This window comes from Gracilinanus agilis, chromosome 2 (assembly GCF_016433145.1).
Source record: "Gracilinanus agilis isolate LMUSP501 chromosome 2, AgileGrace, whole genome shotgun sequence".
NCBI classification, from domain to species: domain Eukaryota; kingdom Metazoa; phylum Chordata; class Mammalia; order Didelphimorphia; family Didelphidae; genus Gracilinanus; species Gracilinanus agilis.
The window spans coordinates 347,547,265-347,572,979 of NC_058131.1; the positions used below are offsets into that span (position 1 = coordinate 347,547,265).

Sequence of the window (25,715 nt, forward strand, 5' to 3'; positions counted from 1 at the left end):
TTGCTCTGGCCCAGAGAAGGGCAAATTTGGCTACCATCCTCAGGAAGAGAGCTAGCTTAGAGTCTGGGAGTTGGTGACTTGAATTTGAAAGGGTATCCTTATAGTTATGGTGTTGTGATTCCAAAGTTTTCAGAAGGCTTGTGGTGACAGGACTGCAATCTTCCCCATGCAATGTACATAGCAAGTATTATTGTATCATTCTCATTGAAATAAGGAAGAAAGATGTGACTTTCCTGTAGTTTCCCAGTTTTTCAGCTAAAAGAGCCCAAACCTAAGATCCTAGCTGGCTGGATTGATTCATGAACCTACTAGCTCTCTCCACTCTCTCAGATAGTTCCTGGATGCAGCTTGCCCAGTGAGTCAATATCCTTTCCTCTCTGGAGGCCTATTGTTGAAGGGATTTCACCCCACAGTTACTCATTTATTCCCGAGTGTCTATTGCTCTCAGACCTAACCAGGCTTGCTGCATTCACACTGAATCTTACCCAACAGTCAAAAGGAGAAAATCCTCCCTAAGAAGACAGTGGGGCCAGGGCAAGGAATAGTCTTGGTTTCAGGGTAAGAAAAGCTGTAGACTGAGGTTGGACATAGGCCAAACCAATCCTGGAGGCCAGACCAGTTCTTGGTGCTTCTCAAGGGTCTCATTATCTCCTGGACTCATCCTCTAAGGGAAACATTAGCTGATAAAGCTTCTTGTGCCCCCTTGGCCAGCACAGAGGCAGTTAATGGAAAGAGTCCTGGATGGGGGCCCAAACAGAGACCTGGGTTTTAGCCCTAGTTTAGCTATGTACTCACTCTGAGATCCAGGACACGCTCTTTCCCTTCCTGGGCCTCTTGTCTCCTCGGCTGTAAAATGAAGAGAACAGGCTAGATCAGGAGTTCTTAATCTTGGATCCATAAACTTGTATTTTTTATATTTTGATAAGTATACTTCAATAAAATTGGTTTCCTTTGTAAGCCTGCATGTTTTATTTTATGCCTTTAAAAATATGTTTCTAAGAAGGGGTCCACAGGCTTCATCACAGTGCCAAAGGAGGTCCATGACCCAAAAAAGGTTATGAACCCATGGACTAGGAATTCTCTAAGGATTCTTCCAAGGTTGACTGTGTTCACCACCCAGCTCCACAAGCTGCCAGGACCTCTCTGGAGTTCATGAAGACACCTTTATAGAATCACAGGATTTGAGAATTGGAAGAGACATCCACAGTCATTTGGTTTAATCCATACAAATAAGAATTACCCACTAGCACACACATAACAATCCAATATCGACTCTCTCCTTGAAGACTACTAAGACACACTCTCTCTCTCTCTCTCTCTCCCCCCTCTTCACTTTCCTCCCTCCTTCTCTCTCTCTCTCTCTCTCTCTCTCTCTCTCTCTCTCTCTCTCTCTCTCTCTCCAACACACACACACCCTCTGTCTCTCTCACTTTCCCTCTCTGTCTGTCTCTTTCCAGCTTAGTCCACAGTGAGACAGTTGCCTGTCAGGGTCAAATAGAAGAATTCTAACGCCTTTTCCCCTATGTCTTTTTATCCCTCTCTTCCCTACTTCAGAAGAAAAGGAAGTGGGGCTTGCACTGGAGGCTGGGAGATTAGTGGGAAGGAGGGAGAAGGTTGTATTAGAGGGATGTTGATTTTAGTCCAGTATAAAGAAAAGCTTCCCAACAAGTAGAGCTGTCAATAAATATTGTGGGAAGCCTCAAGAAATGAGCTCCCCATCAGGACAGCCAGCAACAGAGATCTTAAAGCTGAGGTTGATAACCAGCAGTCAGGTATGCTACAAAGAATTCCTATATGAACCAGGAGGTTGTACTTGATAATTTCTGAGGTCCAGATTTTTTCCAATTAAACTCCTGAAATTCTGTAGAAGTTTGAAGCAGAATGAGCCAGGTTCGTTCCCCTATAGAGAAATTGCTTGGGTGGAGGACCTGTAAAGGATGGGGTCCTTGGATTTCTGGAAGGTGCCATAGGTGCACATCCCCAAAGGCCTCCATATATGTACTCCCTAGAGTAACTTTAGTGATATCTGCCTCTATAATCCTCTGTGGTAAAAGGTATCTCAGGTTAGAGGCAATCTAGAAAGCTGTGTTTATTAAACAACTCCCTGAACTCTAATTTAATAGGAAAAAGGCCGTTGAACCAAGATGGTCTACTATTCCAACTTCAGGCTTTGGCATTAATTTCTCTACCCCTCCCTTGCAGATGCAGTACCTGGATTCCATTAATGGAGAAGAACTTCTCCTAACTGGAGAGGTGTCTTGGCGCCCTCTTGTGGAGAAAAATCCCCAAAGCATTATGAAACCCAAATTGCCAACATACAATGATGAAGGTCTCTGAGGGGTGGCCCTTCCAAACTATGGAGCTGCTGCCCTTGTGAAGAAGCTAGGAACAAGGTACCTGCCGCCCCTGGGCCCAGCAGGAAGAGGCCGGATTAACCATTGAACAACATCTGTAAAACACCTGGCCCCTGTTTGTGTTGATTTCCCTTTTAATGTGCCCAGGAGTTGGCCTGGAGGGTACTGGGTGGGGCCACTATGCAGCAGGGTGTTGGGAGACATACAAGCTGTCTCAAGGAACTCACTGGGAAAGAGCTTTTCCCTCCAAGAAATCCTGCAGGGACTCCCCCCCCCCCCAAACTTCCAGACAGCTGTGTGTGTATGCTTTCCCCAGGGCCCTTGATGGGAAGGTAGAAGCAGAAGGTGTCCCCAGCTCTGGGCCTTCTCTTCTCCTGGAACTCTTTGCAGTGCTACTGAGAGCAGATGGGTTGGGATGTATCTGTCCCTCCATGAAGCATAGCATTGAGTTGGGAATTAAAAGAAATAGAGTATTAATCTCTGCCACTGTTTTTCTTTATTTATTTTGGAAAGTCATTTGAGGTGGGGTTAGCATAAGCTGTGGATTCCTATCTTTGCCCAAAGGCTTACACCTTACAATCATTGGTGAGGATAATCTCCCAAGGAGTTCGTCCCCATTCATGCCTCCTTCCCCCCAAAGTGAATTCTCTTTCTCGAAATACTCTAGTCATTCTGAGTACAGCCAAGCCCCAGACACTACTCACCTCCTATCTCCCTCAGGGACCTCACTGTGCACACCAAGGACAGCATGCCTTCCTCTCTGAGTCCACCTTGATGTACTAGCTGGAGAACGTGATCTTATCTTTTCTTTCTATATTCTTTTTTTAGGGGGATTTGGCTAGGAGAAGAGGGATTCTTCCTTTCAGCAGCAATGGGATGGAGTCTGGGTCCTAGCCCTGTACCATCTCCTCTTTATATTCCCCAACTAGCTTGCCTTTCTGCCTAAATTCAGTGACCCTCATTACCAGACTTAGGGGTTTGGGGACCTGTCCCCTCCCTTTCTGAATACAGCCACTTCCCCAGGGGATTTTCTTTGGATTGGGGGGGGAAAAAGTCATATTGTTCATTTTTCCCCCCAAAGCAAACTTCCTCCATTTAACTTGTTATAAAATGAGTCATATAAAGAAACTCTATATGTGTGAGGTATATATCCCACTTCTGTGAAAACATTACAAACCAAACAGCCTTCTCTCAGTTTATTTAAGATGCTTTTGTTGCAAGTTGAGCTCTAGAGAGAAGCCTCCTGTGTGTGTGAGATAATAACACCTTGTAACTCATTACAGCTGGGCAATATTCACATAAACCAGAGCTGAGCAAGGCAGGAATTTGCTGATTAATTTATTTTTAATGGAGTGAAGTATACCAAAATAAACTTTACTGTGTGTACCTAACTGCTCCTGGAATAGATGGAAAAATTAATGGAACAGATTTTGGCTCCCAGCTCCACACATTAATTCATATATAAAACAGTTATTTAAACCTTAACCCCTTTGCTGCCCTTGGCAACTTTCTAGTCTCACAGAGCCATAGACCCCAGGCACAGAATTATAGCGTCTTAGATCTGAATGGAATTTAAGTCATATCTCAGCATAAATCCCCATACTACAACATCCCCTTCAAGCAGTCATCTAGCCTCTACTTCAAGAACAGGGAGCTCACAACTTTACAAAATCTTGGTACCCCTGTAACTTCCACATATTAGTCTTAATTTTTCCTCCTGGGGCCAATCAGAACAAGTCTAATTGCTCTGCTTTTGACAGGCCTTTAGAATTTAAAGACAACTGTCATGTCTTCTCTAAACCTTCTCTTCCTCAGGCTAAGTATATCTGGTTCCTTTGACTGAGCCCTTATATGATGTGGCCTCAGTTTTTCTCTCCATCTTAATACCCTTGCTTTGATTGTTTCCTGATTAGTCTTTGTTCTTCCTGAAATGCCCCAGAAATGAACATAATATTCTAGCTATGGCCCAATCAAAGCAAAGTATAGCAAGAATTATCACCCCGGGCCTTCTGGCCACTGTGCTTCTCTAGATGCAGAAATAGCCTGAGATGTGACTTGCTTTTTAGGTCTCAGCACCAGGATACCAAGTGAGCTTCTTTCTATAACTCCATGTCACATAGCTCAGCCAGTTGCTCACCTTATACCAGGAAACCCTTGGGCCCTCCCACCAGTGAGGGAGCTTAGAATGTAATGTCCCGGGGCAGCTGGGTAGCTCAGTGGAGTGAGAGTCAGGCCTAGAGACAGGAGGTCCTAGGTTCAAACTCGGCCTCAGCCACTTCCCAGCTGTGTGACCCTGGGCAAGTCACTTGACCCCCATTGCCCACCCTTACCAATCTTCCACCTATGAGACAATACACCGAAGTACAAGGGTTTAAAAAAAAAAAAAAAGAAAGATTGTAATGTCCCATCAAGTCCAGCTTTGCTAACTTTGCCAGTGTTTCATATGTGGAATTCTCTTATGTGGGGGATGACAAAAAGTGAATTCATCACTTGTGTTCCAGATGCCATGTCTTTGAAATTCTGACATGCTTGCTCTCTTCTTAGGTGTTCCCCCTATCCCTCTTTTCTGGCTCACTGCCTTCACCTGACCAGATATCCAATTTATTTCCTTGAGCATTTAGTGATCACTCTCTTTATTTTCAGCAATGTAGGAAAGAATAACTGTTTTTTAAAAAGCTTAGCAATTATAAAAAAATCAGTAGAAATCTAGGTCTCTGCTTGTAGGAGACAATGGAAATCTGAAAACAGAGATTGGTGACCAGTGATTGAGTAGTTTTATAGTTTAGAGAAGGGGTCGGCAATGTATGGCTCTTGAGCCATATCTGGCTCTTTTGAGGGCCAGATATGGCTCTTTCTGCAGGAGCCATAAAGTCAATTTTTTTTCAGGCGCTGTTACAGGAGTGCGCCCTGCGAGCACTGTACGGCTTTTACGAAATTACATTTTAAAAAATGTGGCGTTTATGGCTCTCATGGCCAAAAAGGTTGCCGACCCCTGCTTTAGAAAGTTCTCAATGTGTCTGATCTCTTTTGATTCTCATAGTAGTCCTGTGAGATAGGTAATGCAGGAAGTGGTAAGAACCATTTTACAGATATGAGAACTAAAATTTAGAGAATATCTAACAAATTATCTTGATGGAAAGACAGAGCAACACTTACATAGATCCTGGAGGAATTAAGAGGGGTTACATATGGGACAGCTAGGTGGCTCAGTGGATTGAGAACTAGGTCTAGAGATAGGAGATCCTGGGTTCAAATCTGGCCTCGGACACTTTTTAGCTGTGTGACCCTGGACCAGTCACTTAACCCCCATGATTCCAAGGTAAAGGTTTAAAAAAGAAAAGAGGGGTTATGTAAACATGAGTTGAACTTTGAAGGCTGAAGACAATGAGTAGGTAAAGGAGAGAAAGGGCATTCTATGCTAGAGAATAGAATGAATAAATGAAAGGAATAGGGTGTATAAATGGCACAGTCTGATATGTGGAGGAACCATGGTGAAGAAGAGTGAGAAATGAGATGAAATAGATAAGGTGGACTAGTAATAGCAGGTATTTAATGTAGTATGTAGGGAGAGAAAAACATTGGATTTGGAGCTTGTGTGGCCTTGGGCAAGTCACTTCCTACTGTGAGCCTGTTTCCTCATCAGTAAATGAAGTTGGGCAGAATACTCTCTAAGGTATTTTCCATCTAAAAATCCTGAGATTTTTTTTTTTTTGGTCATCTAACTGAGGAACATGGACTTGAGCTGGTAAATAGTAGGTTAACTTTGGTAAACTCTTGAATAAGGGACTACTTACTGAAAAGACATATGGGGTGGTGGAAAGATCACTAGAGTCAGGAGACTAGACTTCAAAGCTCAGTTCTGTTCTTTCCTAACTGTGTCTTAATCTCTGTTTCCTCATCTATTAAATGGTGATGATATTTTTGTAGCCAAATAAATGTGACTTATTATTGGTGATAATATTGGCATGACAAAAATGACATTCTATGAAGATGTTTTTCGGGAGTTGGGTAAAAACATTAGAAACAGAGTTCAGTTAAGAGGTGAGTGATGTAATGAGGTCAAAGAAATGGAAGCAAGGAGAATGAAGAGAAAGATATATATTCAAGAGATATTTGGGGGGCAGGTAGGTAGCACAGTAGAACACCAGGCCTAGGGTCATGACCTGAGTTCAAATGTGACCTCAGATACTTCCTAGCTATGTGACCATGGGTAAATCACTTAACTTCAGTTGCCCAGCCCTGACAGAAGGTAAGTATTAAAAGATACATATATTTTGAGGGAAGATTGTTAGGAATTTTCAAGTGACTAAACATGGGAACCCAACAAGTAGGAAGAGTCAAAGTTGCCTTAGATTCAAGTAGATAAATATTTCTTTGCCTATATTGTACTGCAAGGGACTAAGGACAGGAAGACAAAAATATGAAACAATATTTGCCCTAAAGTTGCTTATAGTGTTGGAGAAATCCAACAGGGCACATAAATGAGTAAATACAAAATAATTGAGGAGGGAGGGAAAAGGAATAACTTCATTCTATATGAAAAATCCTATGGCCCAGAAGAATGGTGATATCTATCCTTAATGGAAAGAACTGGAAAAGGACAGACCAAAAGTGGATAATAAAAGAGTTGAAACCCAAGGTAAGAAGGGGAGATTGCAGAGAACACCTACTGGTTCCTGATGACTTCAAATTGTCAGGCCCAGAGTTACGTCCCAGAGTTGTGAATGAACTAGGTTATTATGACTGCTGATTTTTAAAGACTGGAAAATGGGAATAGTGTTTCTGGATTGGAAAGATATGATTGCCCCAGTTTTTTTGAAAGGGAAGAGATTGATGTTTGTAGATTTTTAAACCAATGAGTTTGACTTTAATTCCTACAAGAATTCTAGAAAGGTATCAGAGGGATGATTAATTGGTGTCTAAAAATGGAATCCGTGATCACAAAGAACCATCATCACATAACAAGAACAGGTCATGCCAGATTAACTCATATCCTTTTTTTAATAGGGTAACCAGACTTGTGGATCAGGAGAATGTTATAAGTAGTTTGCCTAGATTTCAGCAAAGCATTTGACAAAGTTTCGTATGCTGTTCTTTTAGAAAGGATGAAGTTATTATGGGCTGAACCATTATGTAGCTTGGAACTATTTAAATGTTCAGACCCAGAGAGTAGTTATTAATGTTTTGATGGCAATATGAAAGGAGGTCTTTACTTGATGCCCCAGGAATATGTTTTAAGTCCTTTGCTTTTCTTTATCATTTTTATCAGTGGTTTAGATAAAATCATGAATAATAAGCTTATCAGATTCTCAGATGACTCAAAGCTAGAGATGGTTAATCCCTTGGAGGAGAATCAGGAATCACAGATATCTCAATAGGATGGAATGTTCAGTCAAATCTAATAAGTTGAAATTTAATGGGACCAAATGTAGTCTTTGACAGGTAGGTTCAAGAAATCAGTGTCACAGGTACAAGATGGGAGCAGTAGCAGTTCATTTGAAAATCAGGAGGTGCAAGCTTCGTGAGTCAGTAATGTGATATGTATGGCAACCAAAAAAGGTGAATTTAATTATTAGCTGTATTTAGGGGCATAGTGATGAGGCTGCCTACATTGATCTGGGCAAACTCCATCTGAAATACTTGTTCTCTTTGGGTCCTGCATTTTAGGAAAGATATTAATAAAATACAGGACAGACAGAAGAAGATGACCAGGACACTAAAGAGCCTCATCTGCCATATTAGCCGTTATTGAATTTCAGATATTTACTTTGGATCTAAAAAGATTCAGGCAAAAATGGCTGGGGTGGTAGGAGAGAAGAAGGAACAGGTGAACATGGTGCTATCTTTAAGTATTTAAAGGAGTGTTACATAGAAGACTAGTTCTGCTTGACCCCAGAAAGCAAAATTAGAGGAGTAGGTAAAAGTTGCAGAAATGTTATTATGGAAGGAAAAACTTTTGTAACAAAAGGAGTGATGTGCTCCTCTAGCAAAAAAGGGAAGGGGCTGCTTCAAGACAGGTTGGATTCTTGAGAAAGGTCAGATGACTTCTTATTGAATGTGCTCCAGGGAAGTGATTTCAGATTTTTTTTTTTTTAAACACTTACCTTCTGCCTTAGAACTAATACTGTGTATTGCTTCCAAGGCAGAAGAGCAGTAAGGGCTAGGCAATGGGGATTAAGTGACTTGCTCAGAGTCACATAACTAGGAAGTATCTGGCCAGATTTGAACCTAGGACGTCCCATCTCTAGTCCTGGCTCTCAATCCACTGAACCAACGAACTGCCCTTGAGCATAGTGTCTTGGATAAATTAACATTATCTGTGTTATGTTGTATTTCTAATTATTTTCTTCCCAGTGACATTTTATTTTGGTTCTGGCCCCACTTGCAGGGCTGAAGTCTGATAGCTCTGCTCCAGATCTTCTCCTTAGTCAGGAATGTGTTGAATGAAGCTGCTTCTGAGATGCTTTCCAGTTCAGATTTTGTGATTTGGGAAAGTTAGGAAGGGAAGTTCTTTTGCAGGAAGGATAATGAGCCCCATTTTGCCATATTAAGTGAGGTGAAATTCAAGGGTAACACAAGGTTGAAATTCAGATGAGATGCCCAAGTAGAAGATGCATGTCACAAAGGTGAGAATTTTAAGTTGTGACACCTAGAATAGTCCCTGAGGTACTGAGTGGAGAAAGAGGATCCAGGTCTTGGATTATACTCACCCATCCTAGGTGTGTGTGAAAGGATTTGCAAGAATTGATCTGAAAGGTAGGAGGAGAATCTGGAGGTCAGAGTGAGGTGGAAACCAAAGGGAAGTGCTCCCCAAAATGGTGACAATGTTAGAGCTGTAGAGAGTGAGAGTTGAGAGTTCTGAAGTTAAATACTGAGAAAATGCCATTGATTTAGTGATTAGCAGGTAGTAAAAGAGAATCCTTAGGCCAAATATAAGGTTAAAGAAAGAGTGAAAACACTAGGAGGTCTAACTTGAAGGAAAGAGAAGAAGACTAAAGTCGCAAGAGAGCAGAGAGAAAGAAAGTTTTTGACCATCAGGGAGATTAGAATATTTTGAAATGAAAGAGACAAAGACATTGAAAGTATTGGGGAATAGGGAGGCATTAACATGGATGGATAGAATTGAAGGGATAGTAAGCTTTGTTGTATGGGATGACTTTCTGGGAAGGAGCAGGAGTAGGGGGAGAAGCTATGTTAAAACCAAGGTATTGCAATTGAGAGCACAGATGAGGATATCTCTCCAAAAGTGGGGAAAAAAAAACAGACATACATTGAGGGGTCTCAATTTCAGTTCTGCCGTATCAGCCTCCACCATTTTAGGCTGAGGTGTGTGGGGAGCTTAGGAAGGAAGGTCTGCAGTAGTTGTGGTCCACCAGCCTGTGGGCTGGAGCTGGGGAGTGAATGAGAGAGGCGCAAATGTGTTGTCAAAGTGATCTAGTCATTGCCAGTGCTGGGTAGCAGCTAAAGAAGATAAAATCGCCTTAATCAAGATTCCTCTAATCTATTTCTCTAAATGCTTTCAGACTTACAATGTGCTTTCCTTACAACCCCTCACTTCTTTGGGGAAGATTGTCTTTTCACAAATGGTTAGTATGTTGGCTCCTTTAAGGCAAAGACCGTTTTCTTTGTACCTGTTACTGCCTACCCCAGGAACTTGATGATATTAAATTGGAAGACAGAGCAATCATAGTCCCCTGAATAGTATAGTCTCTATTTTATAGATGTGGAGGAACTTGCTGCTGATACACCATGCTGTGTCTCAGCTTTGTTGTGCCTTATGAGTACCTACCTCCGAAAGAGCTATTGAGATGAAATTACCATAAAGCCCTATGTCAAAATTATCATAGTAGTAATTCATATTTTGATTTGCAGGATTCTTTCCTTGTACCTGTGAGGTGTGTTTACAGATATCATTCACATAGGAGGAAACTGAGGACCAGAGAAAAGAAACTGACTTGTCCAAGTTGCCCTCACTGGAGAAGGGCAGGGTACTGGTGAACCCACTCCTATGCCCCTCTTGGGAGTCTTTGTCCTTTCCTCTCCCTCCCTGGTGATCCACTCTCTTGTTGGAGCACCTGCAAAGGGGGATGGAGCCAAAAGAATGTAGAGAAAACAAGGGAGAGACCGAGACAACATCCCTGCCTTCGGAATGTCTATATCTGGGATTACCATGCTTTCTGAAGGGGTGCATCAGCCTGCCAACCCTCATCTGCCTGGGCAGGCAGGCAAAGATGGGAAGAGGTGGCACTGTTACTGTTCCTAATTTCATTAGCAAGGCCTGGAAGTGGCCAGCCCAAGTACCTCCAGAGATCTATTTTGATACCATCTTTCATTTAGTTCATTCACTGATTCATATTCAGCAAACAGTGAAGCATGTCTTGAATGTTGAGCACAGTGACCATTTCTGGGGGAAACATATTTTGGAAAAGCTGTCCTTGCTACGGCTCTTTATGTTCTTCAGGATATTACAAAGTAATGACTGACATTATATTTAAAGCTTGCAAATAGACATTTCTCACTTTCGCCTCACAACAACCCTTTAGGGTAGGTACCAGAGTTAATACAGTATCCATTTTAAAGATGAAGAAATGAAGATGCGGAGCTAGTCAGTGGTAGAGGTGAGATTTGAGGCCAGGCATATAATCCTTAAGGATCCTTTCCAACTTTCAGTTTTATGATCCTGGGGCCTTGCTTTGAATCTCAGCTTCATTATCTCTTCCCTGCCCCCGCCCGCCCCACCTTCTTCATAATTTCCCTATTTCTGTGGAAGAAACTACTGTCCTCTCAGTCACCCAGGGTCACAACCAAGGTGTTATCCTTAACTGCTCACTCTCTCACTCCCTATATCCAATCTGTTGCTGATACCTGTCAATTTTTCCTTGATCGTTTCTCATGTATATGGCCTTCTGTCGTCTGACACTGCCATCACCTTGGTTCAGCACCTCATGTCTGGACTTCTACAGTAGCCTGTTAGTGGATGTCCCTGCCCTATCTGGCCCTACTCCGATTCCTCTTCTTTGCTGCCAAAGCAATCTCCCTCAAATGCAGATCTGACCTTGTCACTTCCCCCACCCTCATTCAGTCAACTCCAGTGGCTTCCTATTAACCTCCATTGAATGTGTGGCTTTTAAAGCCCTTCCTAACCCAGCCCCTTCATAGGTTGCCATAGGTTTTCTACCTCCCACCCCCACAGACACTAGTCTCCTTGCTATTCCTTACCGAAGATACTCCCGTCTCCCAAATCAGTGCATTTTCATCGCCTTTCCCCCTTACCTGGAATATTCTCTCATTTTGCCTTCTGGCTTCTTTCAAAGCCCAGCTAAAATCCCACCTTTTACAGGTGACCTCCCTCCGTGGGATTATCTCCAGTCTATAGCTAATTTATCCAGTTGTTCGCATGTTGTCTCCCCCATTAGAATGAGATAATGTATTTAAAACAGTTTATGCCTTGAAGTTCTCTGTAGAAAAAATCAGCTGTAGTTGCTACTATTAGCCCTAATGGGACTCAAAATCTCTGGCCCCAAGTGGACCTCTTGGCCCAGTGACCGTTCTTAAATGATAATGGTAAATCACCTGCCAAAGTACCACTTAGAGCCTGGTGGAGACAGTAGACGGTGATAAGTGGCCTCTGTGTCCAGAGATTGATGCCAGCTTGGCGCCTAACATACCATTGTACATGTTTTCTTTTCTGTTAATAATAGTAATTAAGAGCCCTGTGTCCAACACATTCCCCCCCCCCGGGGGGGGGGGAGGCCTGTAGCTCAGGCCAGAATCTACACACACACACACACACACACACACACACACACACACACACACACACACACACANGCCAGAATCTACACACACACACACACACACACACACACACACACACACACACACACAGAGTTAGACCTGGCCTTCCCAATTAGTGTCCTCTTACCCTTCTCTCCCATCACCTCAGGGGAAGGGCAACCTAACTAATTCTAGGACTTCAGTCAATAACTGTTAACTTTACTCCTGGATGACTCTAATCTATACATGCCTTACTTACTGTGGAGACATCTTTGAAGCCAGGGATGAGTCTCATTCATCTCTTCATTCCCTGTAGCCCATAACACCAGGCATGGTAGATAGGCCCTCAGGAAATGTCTGTGTATTCAACAAACACAGAAGCTAGATGACCACTCCAAGGTATTGCAAAGGGGACTAAATGCCCTCCGAGCTTCTTTCTGGCTTGAAATTCTATAACTTTTTGTCCCACTTGGGAAGCTTTTGATGCAAAGCCATGAGTTAGGCCCTGGAGGGATGACATGTTTTTTCAGAAAAATGTCATGTTTCTTGTTCTTATGGAGTGAGTAAGTAAAGGAGTGTTCCAAGCCTGACTTTGCCCTAACCTTTGGGAGGTGAGTGTGCAGAAGGCCTTACTGGAATGGGACCATTAGCTCAAGGTTTTCAGGGAGAAAAAGAGAAGAGTAAGTTCCTCCACTAGCTTGAGGTATTTCTGAGACCACAAGAGTTCTCTCTCCACACCCAGTGTGCAGCACACCTACCCTCCAGCGCCACCACCACTGCCAGAGGCTGGGAAATAAAGGTCATTTAGTTTGACTCCCAACTCTTACAAGTGAGGAAACAGGCCTGAGAGTTTGAGTGATTTACCAAAGGTCACAAGGGTAATAAATAAGGCAAAACCAAACCAAGCACTCTGAGTCTCAATACAGCCCAATCTCTCCCAATCTCTTCTCTCCCTAGAACAGGGCCCTAGTCGGCGATCTCTCCGGAGACATGCTGGGGATACATAAAGCACTGAGATCCAGATATACAGGCATATATAAATATACATCTCCAGACATTATTATTGGTACATGTTTGCACAGATACAGGTAGAAGCAGTGATATACATAATGCTACCCATATACTCAGATACAGGCACAGCACAGGTGCTAGTATATGTTCTGGAGTCACTCTGGGCCTGACTCCTCCCCTGCCCCCTCCTCCAAATGCTAAGATTGTGAGATAGGGGCCTAATGAAGCCCCTGCTATCTCAGCTGCCCCAACAGGCACCTCATTACCTCCCACAGTGTCTGGCTCTGCTTACTCAGCCCCCTGCCCCACAGCAACCTCCTCTTCTCTGCCTGGTCTGGCTGGAGAGGGAACAGGTACAAAGTCAGAGTCCTGGGCAGAATCACCGTGTGACCATGAACAGGTCTCTCTTTCCACCCAGGGCTTCAGTTCCTTAGGCTATGTGTGATGGGGAATAACCCCACCAAATTTTCCCAGGATTTTGGCTCCATGCAAATATCCTCATGTCCCTAGAGCCCCATTCCATCCAATCCAGGCCCTGCGAAGGCCAGACCTGTGCCTCTGTTCATTGATTCTGTTGGGCCCTAGAGGTGGACATCTTCTAAACTGGAGCAGCCTGGTGGTGGATTTCCTCTACCACCACCCTGCTCCCTGCAAAGTTGGCACAGCCTGGACTTGGCTAAGGAACCAAAATATTCACCTACTGTGGCCCCAGGCTGGCCTAGGAGGAAGACTTAGGTCTTAGAATAAGGACTTGACTGGGGATTGGAGGTCTGAGCCTATTGTGTTCTTACCCTAGGACAAGGTTTGTGCTATGAATAGCCAGGTTCAGAGGGATGCAGGGAGAGAGGGAGAAGAGGCAGTGGTCCTAGGTGTCTAGGTGTGTCAGTGTCTACATATATGCCAGTATGTATGTATTTGTGTACAAGCCCTTGGCATAAGGTGGGGTCTTCTGGACCATGAAAGGGGACCGGATAGGAGCTCAGACTGGTGCTGACGCTGGGTAAGGGCCAAGGAGGGAACCACTGGCTCTCACCAATCCGCTCAGTGGGGTTTGGGCGAGTCCTGACAGCAGCGGGTGGGGCTGATCTGACAGGTTCCCCCAAAGTGGCCGGGGGCATCAGGGGCGGAGCCTGGCACAGACTTAGGGTGGCAGGATGGGACCAGCCCCCCCAGTGTGGGTGCGGCCACAGCACTTGCCTCTTCACATCTCTCCCTGTGGTAGTCTAGTAAGAGCGAGAAAGCATTGGTCATGGGGCGACCAAGGCCCAAGGCTTGGTCCTTGGGGCTAAGGGTGCAATTTGGATAGGTAGGGGTATTGGGAGTGGGTCTCGAGACCATGTTTGGGGGCCCGGGAGCCCTTCGGGGCCGAGTAGAGGAACTCAAGCGGCCCTGGTGGCGGGAGACCCTGCCCCTGGTCCTAAGACACAGTGAAGCCGCCCGGCTGGCTGCAGATGCCCTCCTGGAACATGGGGAGGCTGCCTATCTTCGAGTCATCGCTGAGGAGCGGGAGTTGCCCTTCCTTTCTGCTCTGGACCTTGACTATATGACCCAACATGCCCGTGGAGGCCCTGAAATTGGAGACATTGGTGAGGGTGGGGATAGAGATGGCAAGCCAGGCCTCCGGACCTCAGGCCCTGCTGACCGGCTCAGCCTCACCTCTCAGGCCACCTCTGGCACCTACTTCCCAGCAGCAACAGATGCTGAGCCACCTGCCTTGGACCTGGGCTGGCCAGAGATTCCCCAGGCCACAGGCTTTAGCCCCACACAAGCTGTTGTCCACTTCCAGAGGGACAAGGCCAAGAACATCAAAGACTTACTGCGCTTCCTCTTCAGCCAAGCCCGCACGGTACAGGACTGGATGGGTTTGGGTACTAGGACTAGTTGATTGGGCAGGGCCCTTAGGGATGAAGGATAAGCGGGATGGGGCTGTTTGGGAGGACTTGGTCAAGGGTGGAGGCCAGGCAGATTTTGGATCTAGATTACAAATTTTGTGGGCACTCATAGGTACCAGCTAAGGGAGTAAAAGATGAGGGGTTAGAGAAATTAGACTGGTAAAGATTGAGGAGGGATTCTGCCTGATTGCCCCGCTTTCTCCCTACCTCTTTCCCCACAAAACATCCTAAGACACTTAAGCATCCCACTATTTTTCTCTGGTGTATTTCTTCTAGGGGAAGGGAAGACATTGAGATAAGCCTGCCTTTTACCATCATTGGAATTCAGGGGTACAACCCTAGGAGGCTCCGTGTAGGAGACCTGGGGAAGAATTCATTTGGGAATCTGGATTTGATGCTAGAGAGTGGTCAGCTCTGGCTCAGTAGCTGATGAGCTTCAGCTCATGGGAGGGAAGAGCAGGCCCAGAGCTCAAAAGAGGAAGAGGTAAAACCTGCCCTGTCCCTTTGAACCTTTCCTTCCCCCAAAAGGGCTCTGGATTTGAAGAATGGTCCTAGGGTCTTAGGTCCTGGTCCCTTCTTTCACCCTCCACTTCCCAGGGCAGGTTCCTTATACTGCCCTGGGGCATGGGTGGCCCTCTATAACATCTAATAGGGTCATTAACTCTGTCCCAACTGCTTTGATCTCAGACTCCTCCCCTAGCTCTCACTACTCCTCAAGCCAGTCTCCAGCCTAAAGTCTGTGGTTTGCCCTTTCAACATGTCCCATCAGGGACCGTCAGGAGATGTTGGTTCAGGTTCCAGTTCGGTGCTTAACTCATTGTACAACCTCTCTATCTCTGGGCCCCTGTCTTCCTATCTGTACAATTAGATTGTAAATTAATTTCCCTAGCCTTGGTGGAAGAGGAAAAGAGGAATTAAGGAGCTACTAGTAGTCCAAGGGGCCATCTATGGGTGCTCAGCAAGTCTTTATTCCTGAGAGGGGAGACCATGTGGGGTGGGGTAGTCAGGGTGAGCCAGGAAGAACACATAGGACTTTATAACTGGAAAGGTCTTTAGAGATCCTACTCTCCTCCCTTTTACCAAAGCCCCCAGAAGGAAAATGATCATCTACAGTGTCGAGTTCAACCTTGTAAAATATAGATGTGGAAACTGAGGCTCTAAGAGGGAGCATATTCAGTGAGGACAAGCAGAGCTGAGACCTGACCCCAAGTATCTCAGCTACCATTGGCTAGACCCTACTTCCTTCCTCCTTCAGGTTGTGGCTGTGGTAATGGATGTGTTCACAGACATGGAGCTGCTCTGTGATTTGATGGAGGCTTCAGGCCGTCGTGCTGTGCCTGTCTACCTGCTGCTGGCTCAGGACAACTTGCACCACTTCCTGGAGATGTGCTACAAGATGGATCTTACTGGGGGCCACCTGCCGGTCAGTGTACAGGGGTAGGAGGGTCAGAGATGAACCAGTTGGGAGTCCACAGGGCCAAGGATACCAGCCTGGGATCAGTGGGGTGTTGTGTCAGCAGGACCAGGGTCAGATCAAGGATAAGAACAAGCAGGAGGCACTATTGAGTAGTATCAGGGCTTAGCCTGGGCTAGAGAGGAAGATCAGGGACAGCAATTCCAAGGTTATTCATGATACCATTTCTTCGTAGTACATTTGCCCAAGCTACCTCCCATATGCTCCCTCTTCAGATCTGTCTTTCAGAATCCTTGGCCTCCCTCTTTAAGGCTCACATCAGGAGTTGTGCCTCTGGGTTGTTTTTTTTCCTATTTTCATTTTTATTTATTTGTTACATTAAAGTTCCCAAGTATCTCTTCTTCCCTCCCCTCCCTACACTAAAGAAGGTACCATTTGACCAAAATATACATATTTAGACATATATATGTATGTTTATATAAAACTATGTCTTTCATATTTCCATGTGTTCTCTGAAGGTGGACATTCAGTTATCCTTCAAACAATATTACTGTTGCCATATATAATATGTTCTTGGTTTTGTTCATTTTACTCTTCATAATTTCCTGTAGGTCTTCCAATTTTTTTAAACCTTCATCATCCATCTTAGAATCAATACTGTGTATTGTTTCCAAGGCAGGAAGAACAGTAAAGGCTAGGCAATGGGGGTTTAAAATACTTGCCCAGGGTCACAGAGCTAGGATGTATCTGAAGTCAAATTTGAACCCAGGACCTCCTCTGTCTCTAGACCTGGGTCTCAATTTCCTGAGCCACTTAAACTGCCTCATGGTCGTTTTTTTTTTTTTTTAATTAAAATTTTTTCTCCATGGTTACATGATTCTTGTCTCCCTCCCCCCTCCCAGAACTGACAAGCAATTTCCCTGTGTTATGCATATACCATTGGTCTGTTGTTTTTTTTAATTAACCTGCTTGTCATTTCTTTCCATGAAGCCATCTCCTCTTTTAAGCCTTTGCTGATCCTCCTAGGGTTCTGACCCACCTCAGATATTCCTAGAGTTCTCTGATCTCTCCTTTACCCTCTTCATTCTATTGTGTATTATACTTATTGCATTCATATTTTATCCTCCTGGCAAAATATAAGTCCCTTAAGAGCATGCAGAGTGACCTCCATGCATATACTAAGTGTTTAACACATTTTTGTTGAAATGAAATTAGTTGAATTGAGTGACCTGGGAAGGTCAGGGTCAGAAGTCAGCAGGAAAAAGTCTTGGAGGTCAGAAAGGTGCCTCCTGACCCTGGGTCTCTTCCTGAGTTCTAGAATATGCGTGTGCGGAGCATTTGTGGGGATACCTACTGCAGCAAGGCAGGACGACGCTTCACAGGGCAGGCACTGGAAAAATTTATCATCATCGACTGTGAGCAGGTGGTGGCTGGGAGCTACAGGTATGATCAAAGGATCATGGAATGAGGAGCAACCTGGGTGGTTAGTGGAAGGCAGGAAATAGGGTTCCACCTTTTGCTTGTAAGACAATCTCTTCTGCCTCCTCAACACAGATGATGCTACAAAATGTTTAGAGATCATTGATGGCCCAATTCCTATTTTACAGAGGGGAAAACTTAGGTCCAGGGCAAGGGAAGGACATGGCTAAGATCACATGGAATCTGGGACAGCTAGAACTGGAATGGACGGTGGTAGGCCCTTCTCACTGTCTTACCTTTGGCTTTCTAACTGCCTCTTTCTCTGCCTCCTTCAGCTTCACGTGGCTCTGCAGCCAAGTTCACACCAGTCTTGTGCTACAGCTTCGAGGCCGCATTGTTGAGGATTTTGACCGAGAGTTCCGCTGCATGTTTGCTGAGTCTCAGGCCGTGGAAGGCTTCTCTGGTGGGGAGGAAGACATATTAGTTCCTCGAGCACCCCGCCTACCCCCACCTGCCCTTGTTTTTGAGTCAGGCCTCCCTAGTTCACCTTCTACCTCACCAATTGGTCCTAGCCTTGGCAGTGTCAAATGCTCCCCACTTACAAGCTCTTCCTACTGTGGGTTGCCTGGAGGTGGGGGCATGGGCTTCAGTGGCTTTGTAGCCTCTGGTTCTCCTGGTCCTGGCCGGCGCCAAGCTAGTGGCCCCTTTCCCTTGCACCGCCGATTATCAGACTCCAACCACAGCCCAACTGCAGCCTATCGACCCAGCCTAGGCACACTGGGGACAGCTCCCTGGGCTCAGTCATCCCCAGTCCTCAATCAGGAAGGACTTGGGCAGGGGCTAGGACCAGTAACAGGACCAGGGATAGGGAACCCTCTGTTTTCCCGCCAGTTGCACCTCGTATCCCTTCCTCGACTTCCAGAGAATGGGTTCATCCATAGCCAGGAGCCCAGCTTACCCAGGGGCCTCTGTGGAATACCTATACTAGTCCCAGAAGCAAGTCAGAAGCCATCACAGGAAAAGAAGCTATCCCCTCCCAGTCACAACTATGGACGACTAGACCTCCTCCCCAGGGGTTCTCAGACACCTGGTTCTGGGAGCCCAGGCTCTGGAGATCATGTCAAGATCATTGAGCAGCCTATGGAACAGAGGCGGCCAACTCTGGGCCAGCTGGACCTTGTGGCTAAATATGGTCCATTCCGGATTGAGGGGTCAGGGCCAGTCAGGATCTCTACCCCAGACTCCATGGGCAGGGTCAAGGTAGCTTCTGAGGATGAGAAGCGGATGACCCTGGGCCACAGCAAGTTGGACCTTATCACCAAATACCACAAGCTACAGGGGATAAGGAGGAGTCCAGACTCGGGTGTCCCTGGCATCCCCAGTGCCCCTAGCCCACGGGAATCTGTTGTTTCTAGTGTACCTATTGCCCCTAACCCACAGGAACCTGGTGTCTCCAATGTTCCTGGCCCACGAGCATCCTGCATCACTGCTGGTACCCGGAATCATACTCCTGGGGAGGAGAAACGTCTGACTCTGGGTCATAGCAAGCTGGATCTCATCACTAAATATAACAAGTCTAAGTTTAGACTGATTCGAAGCCGCTTTGAGACCTAAGACCCCCTTGCCTGCCCCTTAGGCCCAAGCTCTGCAGAGAACTCATGAGGCTAGCCCCAGCTTTTCACTTGGCCTGAAGTGTCACAGGCCCAAAAACCAGAGACAAGTGTCATCAAAGGCCAACACTATTAATCCTTCAACCCTACTGACCCCCTACCTGACCCTGACCACTCCCCTTTCATCTAAAATTTCACTCTACTGATCCCAACTCCATTTCTGACCTACTGACCCCTACCAGCTACACCACTATGGACTGTACTTATCCAGTGATAGCCCATCCCACTGAATCCCACCCACTGACTTGTGACCCTGCTGACGCTTTTTGACCTCAGCATACACAGGCCAACCAGTGTCTTCCATCCCCTTGTGCTTATTAACTGTTTTCCAGGTGTTGAGGTGGAGGGTGGGGAGATGGAGAAGATTATCCTAAGGTAGTGAGCTCCCCGTCATTAGTGGAACCCTATCTGAACAAGGATTCATTACCTTCTGAGGTCCCTAACCCAAAAGGAGCATATATGAGGACAGCTAGGAGTCCAGAAGGTAAACCACCATATTAGTCATGCCTGACTCCTGGGGCTGCTTCTGGAATGAAGGGATTCAAGGATGGAAGAGGAGGATTAGAGGAGAACCCTAAAATGGTGGGGGGGGGGCACTCCAAGCCAAGAGGATGTCCTGAGCAGGGATCCAGCACCGTGTCTTGTCGGGCCTGACAAGCATATGTGTACATGTAAGCCCCCTCCCACACAGGATCACATAGGACAACCCCTTTCCCTGAGCCACATACACGGATGTCAGTGGGAAATGAACGCAAATAAACTTAAGTTCCTGGCCAACGACGCTCTACTGGTGTGATCTGTGGGACTCTGGGGTTGGGGACTTAGACCCCTTCCCAGCCAGCCTGGGAAAGTCACCTGGGGCTCCTTTGAAAGATGAACCCGGGGAAGGTTGGCAGGAGATGGGAGAAGAGCCTGAGAGGTAGTGGGCGGGCCTGGGAGGCGTGGTGGGGGTGGGGCGGAATAGCTGGGGAAGGGTTGGGGTGGTGATGACGTGAAGAACCGGAAGGGGCGGGTCTCCAGCAGAGAAGTGACCTGAGCGGATTGAAGTAGGTGGTAGTTTCTGCGTTCCTCGGCTCGCTCTCCCCTCGGTTCCGCCTTGCTGTGGATTGGGAACCACTGAGTGGTCCCGAAGTCCTTGGCCAGAGCGGCCCCATAGTGAGGGGCGTTCGTCCCGGAAGTCTCAACTCAAGGGCGGAAACGGAAGCGAATTACGAGCGCCTCGTGCCAGAGCTTTTACCCGGTGAGCCGGGCCTGGCGGTGGGATCTGAGAGGGTAGAGTCGGAGGAGGAGGAGGAGGGAGGAGCCGGGGATCGACCAGTGCTGCCGAGCCGAGGCTGCTTCAGGGGACGGCGGGCTTGGGGGGAGGGGGGAGGGGACAGGGAGGGGGAATCCCGAACGGGCCGCAGGTTCTGGCGGAGGGCGGCTCCCTGACGGCCTAACCCCCGTCCTCAGGCCCCATGGCGGTCCGAGCGTCTTTCGAGAACAACTGCGAGATCGGCTGCTTCGCCAAGCTCACCAACACCTATTGCCTAGTGGCCATCGGTGGCTCGGAGAACTTTTACAGGTGGGACTCGCTGAGCCAGGGAGGGGGGGGGGGGCCTGCCCGGCGTCATCCTGGTCATCCTTTCATTGGATTCCGGGTCCCAGCTCTGGGCCTCAGTTTCCTCCATCTTTACCATGGGAATGGTTGTTTTTTACCCTTAACTTAGCTTTCACCTTAGCTTTCAAAAGGCATTGGAAAGAGCTCTTAGAAGGAAGCCTGAGTGAATAAGTTACTAAGGCCTATTTTAATTCTAAAGGTAGGATCCTAAGATCCTGGAGGGGTGTGGCCAACCGGGGAGGGAGGGGAGAAGGGAAAAGCCCAGCAGCACCAGAGAAGAGTCACCTTGGTACCTTCTGGGGTGTCATTCAGTGACTTGTGGGCCGACTGTATGTTCACAGTGTGTTTGAAGGCGAGCTCTCAGAGACCATTCCAGTGGTACACGCTTCCATCGCTGGCTGCAGAATCATTGGTCGCATGTGTGTGGGTACGTCAGGCCCAGAAGGCCTGGGCAGAGGGGCAAGGGTGGGGTTTATGGGGAGGATGATACAAAGGTCCTTATGACTCATAATATTCCCAGCCTTTAGTGAATCATCTCTTGTGCAATAAGGATTTTCAAGCAGACCTTTTGGATTTTCACTGCATTGAGTTGTGATCAACAATGGTGTTAGTCATGCTGGACCTGCCTGTGGAGTTTTTCAGTCAGAGAATCCATTCAAAGTTGAAGTAGCTGGTGTTACAGTTGGGGATAATATTTGAGTATTTTACTTCCTAGCCTCCCACACTTCCTTTCCCTGAGTCTGAAGTGGATAGGAATCTGAGATAATAAATTTGGTATCTTAGGAACGAAATTAATTATTAAAACAATTGTCAGGACATTGCACATTTTGATTTCTTGCCAAGCCATTTGGTATCCACATGATTATGGGAATTCATTTTCATTGGTTGAATTTGTTGCTTGAATCTTTTAAAAACTAGTTACTTCCTATTTCAGATACCTGTGCTAAGTGCTAAGACAAGTAATCTCATCCTCAGTATTGAAGATGAAAAAGGGAGGGTGGGCATGGGGCCCTGTGGTACCAGGTCAGGAGATAGCAAGTCCTTTTATGAAAGGACAACCTGGAAGAAGATAAGGGTGATGCTTCTGTGCCTCCTCTCTCCCCAACTTAGTGGATGTTTCCTTCTGGCTCTCACCAGGAAATCGACATGGCCTTCTTGTGCCCAACAATACTACAGACCAGGAACTACAGCACATCCGAAATAGTCTCCCTGACTCCGTGCAGATCCGACGGGTAGAAGAACGGCTCTCAGCACTGGGCAATGTTACCACCTGTAATGACTATGTAGCTCTCGTTCACCCAGACCTGGACAGGGTAAGGAGGAGATTCATTATAGTCCCTAGATAGTCTGTTTTAAGAGTCTCTCAGAAGCATTTGGGTTCTAGAAACAGTCATCAACAAAAATAAAGTGATGTATGGAATCTTCTTTGTAAAATAAGGTCTCATCCAGCTTTAATTCACTGATTCCTGTGCAGAGCTATGGTGAAAAAGATTAGATAGATATGGTCCTTACCTCCTAAGAAACTTCTCATCCAGATAGGGAGAGCAACTAAATACATAAGAGGGACGTTTGAGCTGTAGTCATTTAGGGAAATACCTCTAAAGTTACATATGACTTGAAATGGAGAAAAACCACAATCTGATTCCAAAGCAGGGCTTTTGGAAATGGGATATGTAGTCTTTCATTAACATTTGTTTTGAAGAATAGATACTTGTATAAAAGTGTTTGGTTTTGAAGTCAGAACTTGGGCTTAAATCTCAGTTCTGTTATTACCAGTGTGAAGATGGAAAATTAACTTAACCTCTCCAGGCCTCAATTCCTATCTGTAATGAGGGGGTAGGAGGTTGGATCTTCAACTCCCTTTCTGTTCCAGATCTGTCATCTTATGAATGTTTTGGCACAGAGCTGGGCTGGGGGGAGGTACTGTGGTAGTGACCAGCCCCCAGCACCTTTGCCAAACCTGCTGAGGGTTATCAGTCTAGAGCCCTATTGCAGCTCTAGAGAAGTAAATTGGTCACTTATGGTTGTCTCCATATCTCAATATTGACTGAACATGTATATAGCCAAATATCCCTTTCTTTTTTTGGTGGGAATGTGGATGCTGATAAATATGAAGACATTGAAGGCCTGGTGGTTTCTTCACACTTTGATAAGCTTGGTTTCTGAACTGTGCTTGTGAACTCACAGGAGACAGAAGAAATTCTAGCTGATGTGCTTAAGGTCGAAGTCTTCAGACAGACAGTGGCTGATCAGGTGCTGGTGGGGAGCTACTGTGTTTTTAGCAATCAGGGAGGGCTGGTGCATCCAAAGACTTCCATTGAGGACCAAGATGAATTGTCCTCTCTTCTCCAAGTCCCGCTGGTGGTAAGTACCTTTCCCTCTGCCCTCAGGCCCAACTTGACCTGATTTCTGCAGTTATAGCTAGAGCTAATCCTGATATTTCAGAGCTGAGTCACCATCCTATAGCCTAATGAGGCAAAGATGTTCAGAGTTTCCCACCCCATCTCATAAAAGCAAAACCAGCTAAAACTTGCCTTTTGCCAAGTGGGGCATCAATCACCTTAGGCTTGGCTGCTATTTTATGATTGGCCAGGGATGGGAGCAGCTGTGAGCATGAGGAGTAGGTGTGGAGGCTGCTGCATGGTCCTCGGTGCATTCCCTCCATCAATCTGGGAAGAAGTAACATCTTAGAAATTGAAGCTCTGGATTGTCAGCCATTTGATCACTTTTTAATGATTCTCCAATATTATCTTAATGATCCCCAAAAAATTCTGGGTACTATTTTACCCAACCTGAGATACAGAAGTAAAAATGTGTATACCCCTGGGAGTAGTCATCTAATATGGACAGGTGCCTTTATGACCTTGAAATCATTAGAAACATCAGGCAAAAAGTGAAAGGATAACTCCATAAAGGCCTCTAGTATTGATGATGTCCGGGATTGAGGACAGCTCTGTAGGCCTCTCAGCTTTGGAAAATCACTGTCCACATTAAAAACATTGAAGAGGGGGCAGCTGGGTAGCTCAGTGGATTGAGAGCCAGGTCCAGAAATGGTAGGTCCTAGGTTCAAATTTGGCTTCAGACACTTCCTAGCTCCATGATCCTGGACAAGTCACTTCACCCCCATTGCCTAGCCCTTACCATTATTCTGCCTTGGAACCAATACACAGTATTGATTCTAAGATGGAAGGTATGTGTATAAAGTGGGTGGGGGACCTGTTGAAGAGAGGAACTTAAGGTACACACGGTTCTCTGGCAGGCTGGTACTGTGAACCGGGGAAGTGAGGTGATTGCAGCTGGAATGGTGGTCAACGACTGGTGTGCCTTCTGTGGGCTGGACACAACTAGCACAGAGCTGTCAGTGGTAGAGAGCGTTTTCAAACTTAATGAAGCCCAACCCAGCACCATTGCCACCAGCATGAGAGATTCCCTCATTGACAGGTGAGTGATTATTGTGACTGCAGCTGATTCCTAGCATTCTTAAAGGTTTTTATGGATTGATATGGGCTAAACCAAAGAAATCTGTTCATTTATAATGTGGGCCCCACCTGTGTCGATAAAATAATTCATTAGGTTCCCAGGCATTCCCCTGTAGTTCCCAGGGACTGGGTACAGCTTAGCTTTCCAAGCATTTAGCTAATGACCAAGAAACAAGAGCACACAGTTCATTCATAGGTTTTTTTCTAGAATTCCCTATAAATAATCACAAGCTTTGTGCCCCAAACAAGGAACGGATATTTAAGGGTATTCTCCCAGAAGAGCTAGAGGTTTCTTTAGAGCAGGGAATTCTTAAGCTGAGGTCCATGGGCAAATTTCAGAGTATCCTTGAATTTAGATGGGGAAGAAAATGACATCTTTTTATTTTTAATTAGTCATTAATTGTAATTTAGCATTTTCTTCAATTAAAGTATTAAAATGTTATTCTCAGAATGGATGCCTAGGCTTCACCAGATTGTCAAAAAAAATGACCCCCAAAAAGTGTATATAACTGCGATAGTGTAAGGGAGTTTGGGGATTAGCTGAAGGAAGAGTAATTGTGCAACAGACCTTTTTTTTTTTTTTTTTCTTTCCTTTTTCCCAGTTTAACTTGAGTGATTCTATTATCCCTGCTGCCTGGCCTCTTGAATAAGGACCTTGGTTCCTGCTACAGCTCCAGTATGGCTTGAAGCCCTGCAGAGAGAGTCTTTACATCTGCACTTTGGAGCTTGGACCTGTGGGGAATCTAAAAAAGCTTCCAGGATTGATTTCCTGTAACTTCATTTTTACTGTTTAAAAAAAAAAAAAAATCCTTAAATGAATTCACCTTGGCTCTTTGATCTCCACTATCCTTTTGCCCTATTCCATCATTAAAAGGCACTTGGGGCCCCTTGTTCTGTACTTTGTTATCCTGGCTGCCTGAAATTATTGAAAAGGGACTCTTGCTCTGGGGAGGAAGGATACTCTTAGGAAGGATTCTTACTTTTGGTCCTTGCTCTCAAAGGGCTTAGGAACTTCACAGATAATCAATAATGGATGCAAAGGAGGGATCCAGGAAATACTTTGAAAAATTGATTAGAAAACACTGACAGGGGCAGCTAA

At 45.7% G+C, this 25,715-nt stretch overlaps 2 protein-coding genes across 2 annotated transcripts; both read left to right on the forward strand.

Moving 5' to 3' along the window:
- Window positions 1–14,478: 14,478 nt before the first annotated feature.
- Window positions 14,479–20,314, forward strand: FAM83C (family with sequence similarity 83 member C). Its single transcript, XM_044664364.1, has 4 exons — window positions 14,479–14,988; window positions 16,290–16,457; window positions 17,767–17,891; window positions 18,203–20,314. Exons 1-4 carry the CDS (start codon window positions 14,479–14,481, stop codon window positions 19,479–19,481), a joined length of 2,082 nt encoding a protein of 693 aa, XP_044520299.1. The 3' UTR covers window positions 19,482–20,314.
- A 304-nt stretch (window positions 20,315–20,618) lies between these two features.
- EIF6 (eukaryotic translation initiation factor 6) lies at window positions 20,619–25,514 on the forward strand. The gene is made up of 7 exons (XM_044664365.1): window positions 20,619–20,777; window positions 20,990–21,101; window positions 21,479–21,564; window positions 22,275–22,450; window positions 23,325–23,501; window positions 24,397–24,578; window positions 25,219–25,514. The coding sequence occupies exons 2-7, from the start codon at window positions 20,995–20,997 to the stop codon at window positions 25,226–25,228; spliced, it is 738 nt and encodes a 245-aa protein (XP_044520300.1). The 5' UTR covers window positions 20,619–20,777; window positions 20,990–20,994; the 3' UTR covers window positions 25,229–25,514.
- Window positions 25,515–25,715: the final 201 nt, after the last annotated feature.